This window comes from Lissotriton vulgaris, chromosome 5 (assembly GCF_964263255.1).
Source record: "Lissotriton vulgaris chromosome 5, aLisVul1.2, whole genome shotgun sequence".
Lineage (NCBI taxonomy): Eukaryota > Metazoa > Chordata > Amphibia > Caudata > Salamandridae > Lissotriton > Lissotriton vulgaris.
The window spans coordinates 1010888198-1010907214 of NC_141693.1; the positions used below are offsets into that span (position 1 = coordinate 1010888198).

A 19017-nucleotide genomic window follows, 5' to 3' on the forward strand; every position below is an offset into this window, starting at 1 on the left:
AGTATGCAACAACTAGAGGTGGTGAGGGTCTATCAAAAACAAAGAAAGCTTTTCCTTTTCGCTCATACCGACAGGGTACTAGTATATGGAAAGCCTTATATTCAGGTAGGATACTAATCGGTAATTTTTCTGATAGTAATACGGAGATTGTTTACTTTGGCCTATTGTTTAAAGGTCTCTCTTCCCTTTCTTAGAATAGGGGCCGGCGGGGAGCCTGCCTCAGGTCCGTTGTTTTAGACGCAACCAATAACCTTGTCTGCATTCTTCACTAAGCCACATACCTCAAAAGAAGAGGAGAGGCACCATCCAAAGAGGATGCAGAGTTTTTACATAGACCAGACAAAAGAATATTGGGTATATGGTCAGATCTTCAGGTGCAAGAATGGCAAGAAGGTGCCAAAGAGGATCCTGTCAAAGTGAATAGCCCTCTTCACTAACATTTATTATGCAATGGCTAAAAGGCATGACATAAATGGCCTCAGCATCTAATCTATTAGGGTCAAATACACTACAACAGCACTGGCACGAGGGATTCTTGTTCTTGATATCTGCTTGGCTGCAATGTGGGTGTCAGCACATACAATCACAGAGTGTTACTTTCTTGACAGGCAAGGAAGGAGTGCTTGCTTGCTCGGTTCTGCTGGATGTTTTGGCCTGAAATCACTCCCCAGAGCCTCCACCTTTAGGAGGTACTGCTTTAGTATCTATATTCGCAGATTCTTTAATGCCCTCCCACCTCTGTGAAGTGGCCTCTTTATCATCTAAAAAGGTCGCAAATTAGAGACTGGCTTACTGTCACCAACATTTGTTCTGCACTCCACGTCTGAGGGCACGGAAAGTGAGAGAGAAGGAACTGAACTCAGTACACTGGGTGGTGTTTGTGCGCAACTCACTTCTGGGGCGATGCGGAGATAAAGCAGAGCCACACGATGCCACATGCTAACGCACTGGAGCGCTGCTGTTGAAGTTATCCAGATCTAGTTTTGCACCTTCGGATAGTCTAAAGGTGAAGAATCAGTAGTTAGATAGAGCACCCAGCAGAAAGAGCACTACCGAAGGAAAGTAGGTCCCCATCAGACCACTGCGATCATCAAACAAAAATCGTCTGGTTGTTCCAAGATACAGAAGGGCACGATGGGGAGGAACAGCCTCCTCGGTTGCAGCAGGAAAGCTTTGGAACACCTTTCCTTTATCCATATCCAGCTTAGAGTTACATCTTTCTTTCCGTAAGGCTCTGAAGACCTGGTTCTTTGCCTTGGAAAATTGATCTTCCAGACTCTGCCTCACCAGTTAGCTGTAACTGCATTTGCGCCTAGACGCCTTAGGGTATTTGTTCGCGCTATATAACTTGTTCATTCATTCAAAGTAACTTGTTCTTTTTCACTAAAAAGGAAATTCATAGATAAAGGTACACAAAAAAGACCCAAATTATCCAAACAGGTTTTTTTTGCCACAGTCTCCGTTACACTGTTATTTTTCATTGCTCATCGTTGCATTTTATGTCTGCATACACTCAAAACTTCACATACATATGAGAATCCGAACACAACAAATCAGCCCAGCAAGCAAAATTCAACATCGGAAATGGCTAGAACAAAACAAGCAAAGGCATCATTGGTTGTGCAAAAGATTCCAACATGGGTATGTGGGGTTATTGGCCAAGAAAAAGCACGTGTGTTTTTCAATATAGAGTAAAAACGCCTTTTAAACCGTGTGTATCTCATCCAGTCTACACATTTGCTCCACTAGGCATAGTGAAAGAAGCCTACATCCTAATTGCTGTAAGCATACTTTCAACTTCTGACTGTTAACATGCAGTGCTGATGTAAAGAAAGCACACTTTGTGCGTCTTTGTTGCTATCCTATAATCATTCACTTTTCTATATCAAATGCAGAATTTAAATGCCTTGGGGAAATGCAGCTTTTAAGTGGATGGTGAAATAATTTCTACCACTATATTGTTCCTAGAGAGAGGAACCAAATCATTACTCACATGAAGCAAAAGCCGGAATGTAACATGTTATCAACATATTTACCTTCTTTTAGGACAGAAGTAATGACTTCTAATGAAAGGCTTAGGTTTTCTCACCTCGATAGCCGCATAAGCCTCTCGAAACATCTCTCGGCTGCTGATGCTGCAGTACACACAGCCCATGGTCATGAAGACACAGAAGGAAAGGAAGTACCGGTGGTTGAAGTGTCCAACACAGCTGTTCAACCAAGCTGTTGCAAAATGTTAAAGGCAGATAACTGTACAGGAAGGCAAACGTGCAAAGGCTTTGTAAGCCATTCCAAAAATGCATCACCTCCTCCTACAGCAGCAATGACTCAATAACTTGCAAACAAACTCCACTGCTGGAAAACAACAGTACAATGTGTTAATGGCACTTTATCTCTGGAAAGAAGGCAGCTTCATGAATATGGTGGCCTCCTGCTCACACCGCTTAGTCCGCTAGGTGGAAAGTTAAACACCAAAATGCACATTATTCTTCACTGCAGTGCAAACCAATACAGGGGCGTGTTTTTACATGTCCTTACCAAAACGAAGGTATCCCATGGTACTGAGTTATGAGTTGCTTTTTGTACTCTGTCCTTTCCCTTCTCAGCATCTTTGTGTTTCTCCCTACTCCCTCTTAATAGATTTAATTTCATATCAGGATATGGAGTCATTGCTTTATCTGCTTTATTACTAAATACATCATTTATTCATTTGTATAGCTGCAAAATTTTTACCTTCATCAGCTGTCAGAGATTCTAGGTTTATGCTTGATATTACGGTAAAAAGAAAAACACCACATGTGCACAGAAAGGCATGCCCGAGGCAGCACCGCAGTTGATTTGTAGTATACCAACATGACACCTTGCAGCCATTTTACAGCATGTGAAAATAAGTTTGTGCAGATGCAGCACTTTACCTTCAAGGGGACGGGTGGGGTCGGTGACTGGGGTTGCTGGGTTTGATGCATCAGAGCTCCATCAAAGAGGATTTTGAAAATGCCTGAGGGCATTTGATGGGCCCTCGCCCCTTTTTAAAATGGAAAGGAACCAGAAGATGGATGCTGAGTGGATCTATAAAACACATTACGAGGAAACCATTTCTACATTACTGTTTGTACATTTTGCAACTTTTATTTTGGAGTGGAGTGTGAGGGAGTGTAATTTTTATGGCTACAGACCTGTAGCAATATACACTTTTTCAGAAGGCACGTACGAAAACCCTTGTAGGTCTCATCTGGCGTTTCATCTGAAGGAGCAGAAACGAACTTCTCAGCATCATGAGCTGAAGGGTTGAACTGGTATTTACAGAGGTGGCTTCAATCAACTGCAATCCATTGTATACAAGATCCTAGCTTTTCGCATTCTATGTGGAAAGGAGGGTCAACTCAAATTCCAGCAGTGACGTGTATGGGAATAAGATCTTGGGAGGGCCACTAGCTTTCCTAGTCTCAGGGTAGGTGCTGTTCAATCGCAGGTATTTATCCTTCAATCAACAGTAAATAGAATTCCTAGAGTTTGTGATCCTGTTCTAAAGTGCTCTTGGTCCCCAGTCAGATGGGCGTGGTGCAGTCATTCACGTGCATATATTTGGAAACGCAGCAGAAGTAACACTATTGTATATGCCAAAGACAGCACACAGAGGTTGAAACGTTGGAGCCAAACTGATTCCCTATGCGGAACAAAGTAACTGATAGGTTAGGCCAATGAAATGGTAGAGGCAGTTCCAATCTATTGGCTTCTGCCTGAGAAGAAAGAACGGAACCAATGAACATTTGTTTCAGCTCGTCTGTGATATCTGAAGTCTTGATACCCCACAAGGCTACATGGCATTTCAGATCATTTAGCATCTATTCTTACTCATTGGTATGGTCCTTTAGGATGCAGAAGTGACCAAAGAGTGAGTGTATTGGCTATAAATAATGCTGGTGTTGAGCGTGATCTTCACATCTGATGTCACTCTATACTGTCGACCAGGAACCAGATGTGTGCAGATAATCTGAAAAAATATCTTTCCTTCTTATTGTTCAAGAGACGTGGGCCCACATTTACTCTCTTACTAACTGTCCAACTCCAGTCATAATCATTGTAGCCCTTTTATGAAAAAAGTGATTAATTTGCCACAATTGATTTTGCTTCGATGTTCAGGGTTTCTTGTTTGTATCTTGCAGGTGGTCATTTCAATGTACTTCAGTTTACAATGGCCCTTCGATAAATAAATAAAGTCACTGTTACAGTTAGTGTTCACTCTCTTCTGTCAAAGGTGTTTTACTGAACTGTACCTTGCACAGTTCAGTACTGAACTGTGCAAGGTACATTGACACATGCCACAGCTCCCAAATGAAAATGGACTACAAATCTATGCAAATCTATGCAAAATGCATATGTTCAATTCGGTTGGAACCTAGAGTCCAACCTTGGTCCGGCATGAACCAAGTGGTCGCCCAGGTTTCTGCTGTTCTTAAAAGCAAAACACGTTTTTTGATAGCTTTTGATATTTGGATATTTAGAATTCTCTAATTTGTATGTGTAAACTTCATGGGTATATTTGGAGATGACATGAATAAGCTGCCACCTACGATTCCGTCTGTGTGTTTTGTTTGGATGTACATCCAAGGAGAGTTTTCTTGTTAATATTTCTTGTTCTTGTCTTGCTCTTACTCAGTATTCCTCTGGGGCGGTTATTTTAAGCTAGTCCACTAGTTAAACTTTCTTCTTGTCCTTCATACCTTGCTTTCTTAGTTCAATTCCTTCTTATTCTGTAAAAACTGTCCAAAGTACAACTTTTCGCACAGAACTCTTGAATGCTGGCTGTTGAAGACTAATATTGAGTTTTGGTCAGTAGGTTTGATGTATACTTCACTGATAGGTCTATCATCTTTAGCCTGGATCAATACATCAAGAAGATGTATTTCCTGTCTATCCATGGCTAATGTTAAATGGAGATGTGGGTCTAGTACTGATCGAGTCCTCAAACTGTGTTGCCTTTTCCTCAAGCCCTGTCCGGATTACACAGTCATAGTTAATATAATGTATCCCTGTAATAATTAATGTCTGTGTACATTATTTCTGTCTCACATTTATGCATCTACAGGCAGGCAAGGCTTGGAGCAGTGGTACTTCCAATGTCCACGTATCGGATCGCAAATTGGCTCTTCAAACCACAAGATGTTTTTTGTTAATGCTACCGCCACAAATACCATGATTAAACTAATGGGGGTTTCATACTGCAAATCAAAGTCTTGTAGTAACTGTTCCAATACTCTTAGTGTTGCTTGTTGAGGAATACTGTATAGACAGCCTCTACTTCCAGGATAGGAAGGATTTTCTCCTCAGGAGTTTAAGGTTACATCCTTAATGAGGTTTAACCTTATTAGTATCTTTGAGGTAAGAAGGCATTTCCTATACCTACAAAAGATGTCACAGGACAGGGAAAGTGGTTGTAGAGTAGCACCAATGCCTATCAGGTGGGGGGAGACACCTCTTTGTGCATTTTTGGAAGGATATAAAAATGGAGTATGTAAGTTTTTTTTTGCTTTCAGAAACTCCATACTGTTCGGTGAGCCAGACAGCTAGCATCCCTTCAGAAACCAAAATGTGTGTATCAATCCTGATGTCCTCAGTTGGATCTTTTGGCAAATTCTTGTAATATCTTTCATACCTTAAAAAGGTGAAGACATTCTCTTCTACACTCATCAACGGACAGTATGATTATTTTCCCCCAATATATGCTGGTTTTATCATTTGTTTTTATTTTCTTCATATGTACTGATCTCTTTCCTGTAGTAGGATTATTGAAAGTCTTTTTTTCCAAGTTCTTCAATCTTTAAGTACAACCTTTTCACAAGCATTAAATTCCAAAGGAATTGAATGTGGCAGAGGGGATAAGTAGAATGTCTTCCTTGCCTATGTGCACGATGTAGCAGAGTCAATGTTCTCCCAGGAGTACAAAACAAATCCTACTGTGATTAGTCAAAACATTTGCAGAAGTACTGATCTAATACTAAAGTGGTTATCATTTTGGATAGGGACAAACCCAAGTCCCTCGTTTAGACTTTTATATGCATCTCAGTAAGACGTGCTCACATCGACTACAAGGTCTAGTCTTGCAGTTGGGTTGTAGGGTCTTTCCCAATCCCATGTGTCATGAATTAGGAGTCTCTCATCCATTCATTCTGGTATTGGTCATTGGTTCTATTCGAGCCTCTGCCTCTTCCTTCGGCTCATTTCAAAAACACTTCTTGCTGGGAATACCACCCTTGGGCTAACAAGCCCTACCAATACTGTATTGTATTGCCTGACACCACCAGGTGCTAGGATTATTGTCTCTATTATTGCCATTGTTGGAACTGAATGTGGTAAGTCACAAAAAGAAGAATTAGAGTCAATTCCTGAAATTGTCTGTAGTAATGGCGACTGCCATCATCCTACTGTGAATTTAGAAAATGGTACACATTAAAAACAAGACTTTCACAGTGAAGATGATGTTCTACTTAATAACCGAATAGCATAAGCTATCTACTGATTTACTGATGTTATCACAATATATGCCTACAAGGAGAGATCAAGTATATGTATTTTGATGATTAGATGACTTGATTTGAGCTTCCAAAACCAATCAGAGGAGCCAAAGCCTGAGGCCAAGTATTTCATTTTCAAAACCTCCCTGCAAGATGGTGGTCCAGAAGCTTTGCAACACAGCTCTTCAGGATTTCTCCCTTTTGTTTTAATTTACAGCACTCATCCGCAAGGGATCAAATTCTGCTGCAGTCATGTACTAAATGTGAGGCAGATTAGATGAATTGTCAGAGTAAAGACCAGTGTGTTGCAGGAGGAAATCAAAGAGCAAGGAAACGGGAGTGGAAAAGATAAGTAAAGTGCGAGCTAAGAAGAATAGAGAGAAGGGAAGGATTACAAAACAGGAAAAAACGAGTTGGCCAAACGGAGGGAGGTTGGAATAGGAACAGTAAGATAAAAAGCAGTCGAGCTGGAAGGATAGAGAATAAAGATGGAGAATATATGATTTACAGAGAGCAGGAGAGAGAAAGAGAAAGAGAGGAACAGGCAACAGGCAACAAATAGAGAGTGACACAGGACTAGGAAGAGTAGAAAGACAAGAAGGGAGGGGAGAGAATATAAAAAGAAAGAAACAAATAAGAGTAGAAGGCAATAGGAAAGAGGATGAGGAAAACAAATTGGTAGAGAACAGAAAAAGGGTAACAAATGGATGCACAAAAGTGAAGGGAGAAAGGAGGAAAGCTATATTATACAGTTATATACACGGATCAGCCTCTTACACTTATCATGAATAGGTTTTTAAAGGAGGAAAGACACAGTAAGAGACTCCCTTGATCTATTATTGGGAAAGCGGAGACCTTTAAGATCATCTTTCTTTGGGATCAACAAATTCACTGGGAATACTTTTTTTTTTAATAAATTTGTTTTTTTTTAGTATTTTACAAAAAAATTGAGAGGAAAGCAAAGAAATTATAGAAGCAACATTCCCGCAATATTCCCCACACAGGGGGTGCTGTAGTTGGCTTATAAAGGAGGCAAAGGGAGGCAGCATAGTATATCAATAAAGTTCAGTTCTCAGAGTCAGTGCATGCCGAAGGGCACAAAGTAAAACAAGCTCAAACCCCTTCACGGTCAGTCGACCGGTAAAAGTCTTGCAAAGAGGGGTGGCGAAGCCCACATGGGGAAATGGTGCTGCATTAAGCTCAAAAATCTGTCAACCTCCACAGGCTATGCGGTGCCGCAACAGGTAACACACTAACATACCCAACTGAGTCCCCCCCACTCCCCACCCCTCCCCCCCCCCGCGGTGGTGGCGACAACACACACATTCATGTAAACCCCTCAGTCATACAATCTGATCAAATCTGGAAAAGGCGAAGAGCGCGAAACGCGGATGGGCAGACGCAGAGGGCAAGCCCTGTGATGAGAAGCGGACTAGGGGACCCCATCGGAACAGGAAATTCTTAAAGTTGCCCAGGAAGATGTCCGCCATTCTCTCCATGCTCAGTAATCTCCACAGTCTCGCGTGCCATAGTGATATAGCTGGGGCAGTCGGTTTCTTCCATGCTGCAGCTAGCGTGAGTTTGGCGGCTCCAAGGCAGAGCCACAGGATAGGTTTATCCGCTTTTGTTTGATGTTCTAACAACGGGTCGCGGAGCCCCAAAAGGACATGAGCCATCGATTCCGGAATCAGATAACCTAGGATGTCCTTGATGTGGGATTGAATTCCAGCCCAGAACGGGCGGATGATTGGGCAGTCCCACCAAATGTGGCGGAAGTCCCCCAGCAGACCACAGCCCCTCCAACACCTGTCCGAGGAGGCTGGAAATATTCGATGTAGCTTGGACAGGTAGAGGTACCAATCGAGCATGGTTTTAAGGTGAGCCTCTCTGAGATCTACCGAATGGCTGTGTGCCGTGATATCTCGCCAGAGACCTTTCCATTCTTCGTCGGTAATGTCTCAGCCTAGAAGGACCTCCCAGTGTTCCATGTAGCGGGGACGGGGAGATACCGCAGTGGCAAGCAGCAGCCCGTACAAGAAGGAAATCGTCCGCTTCATAGTGGAGGTGCGCAGAATAAAGGCCTCAAATGGTGAAAGCGGTCTCCTAGCGGCATCTCCTATTCCTGCTGAGGTCGCCCAGTGAAGGAGCTGGATGTGACGGAAGCGTTCAGTGGCCGGGATCCCATAGTCTCGCATACAGTTATGAAATGTGAGAGGTGCTGATCCGTGGAACAAATGCGCGAGAGCTCTACATCCTCCCACTCTCCATAGTCGGAAGGGTCCCTCCTGCATCGCCGGCGGGAATGCCGGGTTGAAGTATATGGGGGTAAAGGGGGACGGAAACGTGGTCCAGCGGTCATCACCGATGACCGTATCCCACACCTTCAAGACAGTGCTAGTGGGCGTGCCGATGTAGGCATTCTTGGGCTTGTCCACCCCAGATCGATCTCCCAGCCACACTCCTATCCATATGCAGCCAATGTTTCTCTGAGAGCTGTTGGGACCATTCCACCAGTACTCGTAGCTGCGCGGCCTTATAGTACAGGTGCATGTCAGGGAGCCCTACTCCTCCCTCCTTCCGCGGACGTCGCAGCGTCGTGAAGGAGAAGCGCGCTCGGCCACCCTGCCAAACAAATCTCAACATCAAGGTTTTAAGGCGCCGGAAAAAAATCCACCTCTATTGGGATGGGGAGGGCTTGAAAAAGATATAGGAATTTAGGGAGGAGGACCATCTTGAGAGCATGGATCCTGCCAAGCCATATGTGCCGGCTCGAGTAGCGTTGACAAAGATGATAATGTTCCCCAGGCTCCTCTACTTTTATGCTAACCTTCCGGTGTATGTGCCAACGCGTATATTCAAGGGATTGGAAGCCCTCACCAGGCGCCTGATTTGGAATAAAGGGCGCCCCCGGGTGGCATTGAGGACCCTCTACGCGGCTACGGAATCTGGAGGCCTGGCGGTTCCCAATCAGGAACTATATTACCTAGCGGCCCAACTGTAGTGGGTTGCCTATTGGCTTAGTGGCAGGAACCTGATGGACACAGCCACGGAAGACACTACCCTGACCCTGACTCAGGTGCTAACGCTCTTCCACTCCCTGACGCGGGGCCGGCCTCCCGACCAGATCTACTTAGCTGTCGCAAGACAGTGCTTTGTGCGAAGCCTCAGACTTACTAAAGACACGGTGCCATATGCCCCGAACCTGCCGCTGCTGGGGACCCCCTGGAGGAGTGGCGTGATGTCCTCATCCGTGCTACGCAGTTGGACTGCGGCGGACTTGGACAGTCTAGGTGACTTATATAGTGATGGGGAGCTACTGTCCTTTGAGACTTAGACCGCCGACACAGGTCTGCCGGCGGGACAGTTCCTGACACATGCTAAGCTTCTCCGAGTACTGACGGGGACGTGGGGAGATCTGACTCAGGAACTGACCACACATATGTTAATGCAGTACCTGCACGTGATGGGCGATGGTTCCCATCTGGTGCACTGGCTGGCGCAGGCGCTGCACCATCATACCCAGTTCTCCTCCCAACGACTGAGAGAGAAGTGGACGGCCGACCGGGGTAGTGAATGGTCGGACAAACAATGGGCCGCAGTGCTGGCTGGCGCAAGGAACATTCCTCGTAATGCGAGATTTAAGATCATCCAATATTACATAATACACTGCGCGTACTTGTCCCCGGACAAACTGAATCGCTACTTCAGCCTTGCCTCTTCAGCGTGCCCCAGGTGCGGACTCCTGAACTCTGATCTGCTACAAGCACTCTGGAGTTGCCCTCACCTTACCATGTACTGGTCGGCGGTCACTGACACATTAGCGACAGCCAAGGGCGACACTCTCCCTAAGACGTGGGAGGCATGCCTACTGGGGCTCTACAAGAGGACCAAGCAGACCAAACTGCAGGCACGCTTCTGGGACCTGGGGCTCATAACAGCCAAGCGGCTCATCACGAAACGCTGGAAGAATAATGCCCCCCCGCGACCGGTGGACTGGCGTCGCTCATTCGCCAACTGGGCTAGCGCAGAGAGCGTGACATTACACAGAGGAGACGGCGGGACTTCGTATGTACCCAATTGCCCAAGGGTGGGACACTACTCTGACTACATACCATCAGGCTTGTATCCAGGCTGGTATCACGTGAACGCTTAGTTATGGAGCGGTGATGGACCCGTCACCCTTACATTTCCGGAGTCAGACCCCTTCCCCCCCCTGTTGTTTACCCCCCGCCCCGACATGCCTCTCCCCCCTCGCCCCCCGGCCGCTGGGGTAACGCCCGACAAAGTCTGTTTGCTATTATTCCCCCCTACCGCCACATGGCCGCAGCGATCCTCAATCCATGACCATTCCCGTCCCCACACTGTCCACATACAGCGTTGCATAAAACATTAGTGTCACTGATACACTGCTGTACACGCATACACTAGTCCGATTGTTGTTGATGTGTTTTCCCTCCTACTTCCGTTATTTCCCTGGTATTTATTTATTTATTTTTCTCCTTTATTCTTTTGATTGGCAGTTGGCATTGTTTCTGCTGCGCTCATGATGATGTTGATTTCTCCCGTTCCATTTAACTTTTCTTCAATGTTTATTAAATACTGCCATGATCACACAACTATAGCCCTGTATACCATATGGTAATGTGGGATGTGATTCCTGTCTCTGACATCGTCCGTGCCACCCAGGGAACACAGCCTGGAACAACTGCTGTTGACTATCATGAACACTTTGGCCCTTCTGCAGTGACATACGCTGCAGGCACTGCAACCTGAGATTTCTCCTGAGACTGAGAATTGAGGACTAATGCATCTTCCCTGGCTACGGTTTATTTTCACCTATATACGACCGAAATGTCGAAACTGTTACCGACTGGGTAATGATTGTCGTTTATATGACATTGTATGATCTACTGGCTTGTTCTACGTTTTGATTTGTGAAATTAAAAAAAAATTTGGGACCGTTGGTCTCAAAAAAAAAAAAAAAATGGATCCTGCCAAGCCATGGGATATACTTCGGTTTCCACCGATCTAGGTCCGCTCGCACCGCTGCTAGCATTGGGGGGAAGTTAGCCGAGAACAATGATATTATGGTAGGGTCAGTCAAACTCCCAGGTATAACAGAGAGGTAGACGCCCATGACAAAGGCGTGAGCAAGCGCACTCGCTCCACTTCCGCCGGAGGGAGAGTCAGGTTCAGTATGTATGATTTGTCAAAGTTGACCTTGAACCCGGCCACTGCTTCAAATTAGGATAGTACCGTTTGAATATGCAGCAATGAATGAGCCAGATCCCCCACCGATAACAGCACATCGTCCGCAAAGAGGGATATTTTGTGCTGCTCACCCGTAAAGGGAAGGCCTTTGATCTGTTCCCTCTCCCGCACCGCAAGAGCTAGAGGCTCGATACTCAGGGCAAAGAGGAGAGGGGAAAGGGGACATCCCTGCCTCGTTCCCCGTGAGTGAGGGAAACATGCAGATCGATGCCCGTTAATCACCACCCTAGAACTGGGGCTGCTGTAATTTGCACGGATCATTGTTATGAATTGGTGCGAAAAAGCCGAAGGCGTCCAGGGTGCGGAACAGGAATCCCCAATCCACACGGTCAAAAGCTTTTTCCGCGTCAAGCCCCACCAGTATCGCCGGGATGTGGAACCTAGTGGCCTTCTCTATCAGGTGTATCACCCGCCTTAAGTTGTCATGTGTCTGTCGTCCCTTAATGAACCCGGATTGGTCCGGGTGAATGAGTGCCGGCATCAAGTCCTGGAGTCTGCAGGCGATGATGCAAGAGTATAATTTAATCAACAGAACAAGAATGGCTGGATAGGCAAAGTTATTATCATTAATGACAGTGACGTAGTCGAAATGTACTACGTTACCAAGGCCTTTTGTACCAAAAGCAAATTTATTTAATTTTTGGTTTTTAAATTCATCAAAACATATGGGCAAACCAAAAGACTGTCACGACAGTGAGTACATGAATACAGTATTTACAATTATACACAACTACCACTGTACATTATTTACAAAGTGAAAAGCACACAATTTAAATGAGCACAGTTGTGAAAGACACACCAAGAAAAACAGTAACATTAATCAATATCCAAACATAGATTGTATTTATATACAGTGAAAAAGTTCCTACAAACAAAAATACAACCAGTCCATGGGGGTATGAAACCAAGAGACAGGCGGGAACAGATGGAGTAGTACCCCTGCCTGCCTGACAACCCTGTGGTTGCGATTTATATTGGGTTACACGGCTAGGGTTCCAGGTGGTATTTTGTTTTCACTTCCTAGGTGCACCCTTTTTGAATGACCACAGGGTAGGTATGTCGACGCGTTTCGAACCGGATTTGTTGACGGTTCTCTTCAGGACGGGGACTGGGAACAAAACGTCTGCACGAGGCAATGAATATGCCTTGGTGACGGTAATTCGCCGGTGTAGGGATAATTTCTGTAATTAGCCGGTTATGGTTCTTTCAAGTGTAGTTGTCCGCCACGCGGTACACACACGGGGGTGGAACTGCTCACATAGTGACAGTGTTTCAATTCAGGCTGAAAAAGTGGCTTGTGTAGCGCGTAGCTATAAATCTCAAGGATCACTTCAGGACCGATATGGGGTATGCCTGTACTTTGTCGGGACGATTCAATCACTCGAGGTCTCTCTGGCAGGAACACGCACGGTCTGTCAGTGTGTCACAGCCATGTGAGCAGTTCCACCCCCGTGTGTGTACCGCGTGGCGGACAACTACACTTGAAAGAACCATAACCGGCTAATTACAGAAATTATCCCTACACCGGCGAATTACCGTCACCAAGGCATATTCATTGCCTCGTGCAGACGTTTTGTTCCCAGTCCCCGTCCTGAAGAGAACCGTCAACAAATCCGGTTCGAAACGCGTCGACATACCTACCCTGTGGTCATTCAAAAAGGGTGCACCTAGGAAGTGAAAACAAAATACCACCTGGAACCCTAGCCGTGTAACCCAATATAAATCGCAACCACAGGGTTGTCAGGCAGGCAGGGGTACTACTCCATCTGTTCCCACCTGTCTCTTGGTTTCATACCCCCATGGACTGGTTGTATTTTTGTTTGTAGGAACTTTTTCACTGTATATAAATACAATCTATGTTTGGATATTGATTAATGTTACTGTTTTTCTTGGTGTGTCTTTCACAACTGTGCTCATTTAAATTGTGTGCTTTTCACTTTGTAAATAATGTACAGTGGTAGTTGTGTATAATTGTAAATACTGTATTCATGTACTCACTGTCGTGACAGTCTTTTGGTTTGCCCATATGTTTTGATGAATTTAAAAACCAAAAATTAAATAAATTTGCTTTTGGTACAAAAGGCCTTGGTAACGTAGTACATTTCGACTACGTCACTGTCATTAATGATAATAACTTTGCCTATCCAGCCATTCTTGTTCTGTTGATTATATTGTTGAGATCCGGGCTGGGTAGACGTAGGATCCACAGCCTTCGTTGTTCTACAGCAAGAGTATAATTTAGCATCGATATTAAGAAGAGCTATTGGGCGGTACGACGAGCATTTGGAGAGATCTTTCTCCGGCTTGGGGAGCACGGTTATCATGGCTTCGACCATAGTCCCAGAGGTCCTCCCAGTGACAGCCATTTCATTGAAAAGGGAGACCAGATAGTCGCACAGTTCCGTCGCAAATGATTTATAAAAAAGGGCAGTGTAGCCGTCCGGGCCCGGCGCCTTATGGAGCTTCAGGGCCTTAATAGCGTCCAGCACCTCCGTTCTGGAAATGGGGGCAGCCAAAAGCTCATTCCACTCTTTAGAGACCTGCAGTATGGGGAGGTCAGCCATGGACCTGCCTTGAGCTTCCTGGTCCAAAGAGTCGCCCTCGTAGAGTGCAGCATAAAAGCGGCCAAAGATGTCTGCCTTGTCCTCATCCCGATGCTGCAGGGACCCCCGCCGGGTCCTGGATCCCTCCGATGTATTCCCTCTCTCTCTTGTCCCGGAGCTGACGGGCCAAGTGCCTTCCCACCTTGTTCCCCTGTGAGTATGAAACACGCCGAAGCCTCAGGAGGGTGAATTTGGCTCGATTGTTGTAATGGGCCTTTAATTTTCCCCGCACAGTCGTTAGAGGCCGAAGGGTCGCCCTAGACGGGTTCGATTTGTGCGCCTGTTCCAAGATAGCATGTTCTGCCTCTAAGTCCTCCCGTTCCTTCCTCCTCAATTTATTGAGGTTTGCATTGAGACCTAAGCGAGTGCCCCTCAGCGAGGATTTGCATGCGTCCCACGTGTTGAACACTGATGTGTCCGATGCCGGGTTAAGAGCCAGGAACTCCCTGATGGCTTTCCGTAGCTCCTTACAGGATGTATCGTCCCGGACAAGCGCAGCCGGGAAGTACCATTTCCGCAAACCGTCCCCCCTCACTGACCAATACAGCCCGAGGACCAGCAGGCTATGATCTGACACGGAGAGCGGAAAGACGCTGGAATCGCGGACATCTCCCCTGAGGGCCCGGCTTAAAAAGATATGGTCTAGGCGAGAATAGGAGTGGTGGACGTGGGAAAAAAAGGTATAATCTCGGGCCTGGGGATGCAAGGAGCGTCAGCCGTCAATCAACCCCAAATCACCCACCAGGCGTTGCGTATCGGCGGAGAAGACACCGGTATCCGCCCTCTGGGATCGGGAGCTATCTAGGTCCTTGTCCCAGACCATGTTGAAATCACCCATTAAGAACACATGCCCCTCCACAAAATTCCCCACTTTATCCAACAAGTCCTGGAGAAAGCTATTCTGCCTAACATTGGGAACATACACCAACACAAAAGTGCATAGTCGGCCGTATAGCAACTCCTTAACCATCAACCAGCGACCTTCCTTATCACAACATACCCCCATAGGCTGGAAATGAAGGGTCGCCCGAAAGAGAGGAGCCACCGCCCTGTGTTTAGTGGAGGCAGAAGACCTGTAAATGAGGGGGAAGTGTTTGTGTCGGAACCGGAGCTCATCCTTTCGCGCCAGGTGGGTCTCCTGGAGACCCACTACATCTAAGTGATGGTCAGACAAGTATTTCCAAAGTTTTTGGCGTTTCTGTGGGGAGTTGAGACACTTCACATTCCATGTGCCGATACTAAGAGGCATGAGGAAACATTAGGTCCCATCGCGTTGGCCTCATTCTATTAACCTGCCCTTGCCTCCTCCCCGCCATAGGCAACCAGGCGTCCCCTCGTTCCCCATTCCCTCCCTGCATATCCCCATCCAACCCCCCCCCCCCCTCCCCCCTCCACACCCGCACTCCCGGCACCAATCCCAAAAGACCCGCAAATCCCGGTCCCACAGCAGCAAGAAAGTGTTTTCAGCCATAGCACAAACCCAGTGGTTGCGTCCGCTTAATAACCCGGCATCCAAAGGCCTATGTGACACACCTCCAGAGGGGGTAAGACTCATAGCAAGCACACAGCGGTCGCCACCACCACCCTGCCCATCCCAACCCAGACCCCAACTACCCCCCCACCCAGACCTCCCCCAAAGCCCTCCATTCCCCACCCCCCCAACAAGCAAAGAACCAAGAACAATGTACTTAGCAGTCCCAGTGGATAGTAGTTCGTAGAGTTCTCCCTGGGCTGAGGTCGGGACACCACTGATGGGTCCCCCCAGGGCCACGTTCCGGGGTGTCTTCTCAAAAAGTACAAATATACCCACGGTACCCGAGTTCACGTGCCCCTCTGGCACCATACGGCCATCAGCTCAAGGGTCAGGCCGCTCCGGAGCTCTGCTGGGAAGACGCCAACAGCGCTGAGGCCACAGATGCCACCGCCTCTCCCCTCTCCCGCAGGCTAGTTGTGCGGTCAGGCCTTATACGCTCCGTCTCCGGACCCACTCTGTGCCATGAGGAGAACCGTTGTCGCCTCCGCGATGGTGAACTGCCAGCCTCTGGAGAGGGAGTCGAGTCATCAAGGCCCAGAAGATCTTTCGCCACCTGGAGAGAACGGATCTGCGGCAGTCTATTTTGCCACCTAAAGATGATGCGAAAGGGGTGACCCCACGAGTAGGAAATGTTACGTTCCCGCAGAAAGGCGGTCACTGGGTGGAACTCGCGTCTCTTTTGGAGTGTCGACGCTGCTAAGTCCTGGTAAAGTTGAGGGCGGTGCTCTCGGAACTGCAAGGACGGAGTGTCCCGCGCTTTCCGCAGGATACGCTCCTTTAACTGGAAGTCATGCACGCAGACTAAAATGTCAGGGGGCGGCCCTCCTCCCCGTTTAGGTAGACCTACCCTGTGAACTCTGTCCATCTTAATATCATGCACATCCTCATCGCCCAGTATCTGTAAGAAAAGCTCCTGCACATAGCCTCGTAGGTCCCCTGCTTCGCCGTCCCACGGCACCGCACGTATGCGGATGTTGTTCCGGCGGGAACGGTTCTCCAGATCCTCCGCGTGGGCCTGGAGGTCTAAGTTCTGCTCCGTAAGCCGAATTACATCCTGCTGCAATTGGTGGACATCGTTCGCCATGCTTAAGTCTTGATCCTCCAGGGTAGCCACTCGCTCTCCGATGCCATCCACGTCCCTACGCACCTCGCGGAGATCCGACGCTAGTTGAGAGCGGAGCTCAGAGATGTCCACCTTGATTGAGGCGAAAAGTTAAGTCATAAAGGCCTTGGTCGCAGGGGCCTCATCATCTTTCTGCCCGGGCGATGTGCTATGACCAGGGGATGCCGGTTGTTTGGATCCTTTGGGTGGGCCATCCTTGCCGGGCTTCCCCTTGCGCAGTGTGGAAGACATCACGGCACCCCTGCTCTGTCGAGTATTCAGGGCGGTAGATCGCCTTTCAACAGTACGCAGCTCCGTCGAGGCGACTGCACACTTTCCAAGTCCAGGTCACCGCCCAAGCACTCACAGTCTATTCCAATGGCCCTTCGACAGGTCCGGAAGACCCAGGCGGCATATGGCGTCACCACCTCGCACCCTCTGCTGTCGGCCGAGCAGGACCCTGGAAAATGCGGTCCCGGGCCTACAGTCGCAATCCCAAGGCCTCAGCTACACAGTTGCTCATGGACCAGTAGTACTTCGGTGCAGGGAAAAGCACAATGTCCAGGGGCCTCTACACCTCGCGGCGCCACCAACTCGGTCCCTAACTGCCGTAGATCCGTAGGCCCCAGTTCAAACTACAGCCCGGTAGTACCCCCAGTGCACCGAGCCGTCTCTCCTTCCACAGCTGGGGGGGACGAGGTTCGCTCCAAGAGGGCCGACCGGCCCACCAGCAGTCCGCCACGTGGCCCAGGGTTCTTCGGAGAGCACTCGCGTCTCCCAACCGTTTCACCGCACTGCGCGCAGCGGAGCACCGCGCTCATTCACCACACCCAAACTCTCCGTGGGTGCAAGGAGTCCAGCAGCAGGGTGAGCCGCAACGTACGCTCCTTTCCGGCGTGGTAACCAGGCCGCAGTCCTCGGACTCGCGTAGTTCGTAAGGTCGGGTGGCGCAGTCCCCACCACTCTGGGCCTCGCCTCCTCGCTCCCACCAGGAGCCGTCGAGATATCCCGGGCAGGCCTCCGCTACTCTGGGCAGTTGAAATCGCCTCTTACATGCCCCACGGCACGTTCCGTGCCGCCACTGTGTCCAGGCCGCAAGCCTCGGGGTCGCGTAAGCAGCAGGCCGGAAGGCGTAGTCCCCCTCACGCTCGGGCCCCTTCGCCGCACTTCGGCCAGGATCCGTCCGATCAGGCCATAACCCCGAGGGGCCGCTCAGCGCTACCGCTCGTCTGCGAGGCACGCCCGCTCCAGTCCTGTCGCCGTTCCCGGGGCGCCTCCGCAGCCAGTTCGGGGCCGATAGTTGGACACGACCCCCAGGAGATGCAGGGGTGCCCGGAGAGCCGTAAACTAGCCCGGGTGCTTTACAAGGCTATAGAAGGCCCAGTGCCGGAGGAACTCAAAAGCACGTCCTACTCCGCCGCCATCTTGGCCACGCCCCATAACATACTTTTTTAACACAGACAACAGGAGAAAGGGAGAGGATGCTACCAGTGTCAACCTGAGAGCTTGACCGGAAATGCTTACAATTAATTGTTATCAATCCTATGACACCTGTTAACCTTTCCACTCTTTCTCCCACTTCTACCGACTGCTCTATCCGTATCAAGAGTTTAGACGGCATTCTCAAAGAGACGACTGATTTTTCAAATCCAAGTGCGAGGCCATGCAACTTTTCAGAAAAATACGATTGCATTGCTTTGATGCCAAAATGGATGCTAGAGGTTTCCGAGTTTCCTCCACATTTAATCATCCTACACATAAGATGTAATTTGAAATAAATTCCCCTGAAAATATTTTGATGGAGGAAATATGTACTAAAAGCAATACCTAAGCATCAACGGCTGTTAATTATCCTCCCACAGTTAAGGACTCGAACCTCAGGAGAAGGGGCATATGAAGGGTAATTTGCAGGCGTTATTGATCGGCAGTTAAGGTGAATATGGCTAGCAGCAGCCCTCAAAATATATATATAGATAGCACTGAGGTCGCAGG

The 19017-nt window shown here is 48.0% G+C and overlaps 1 protein-coding gene across 2 annotated transcripts in view; it reads right to left on the reverse strand.

Moving 5' to 3' along the window:
• Positions 1 to 19017, reverse strand: part of ZDHHC16 (zDHHC palmitoyltransferase 16) — a 231428-nt gene that overhangs the window by 51158 nt on the left and 161253 nt on the right. For both annotated transcript variants that reach the window (XM_086922628.1, XM_086922626.1), the window contains exon 6: positions 2090 to 2223. In XM_086922628.1, coding sequence (XP_086778754.1) covers positions 2090 to 2223 — 134 coding nt within the window. The remainder of the gene's footprint in view (positions 1 to 2089; positions 2224 to 19017) is intronic.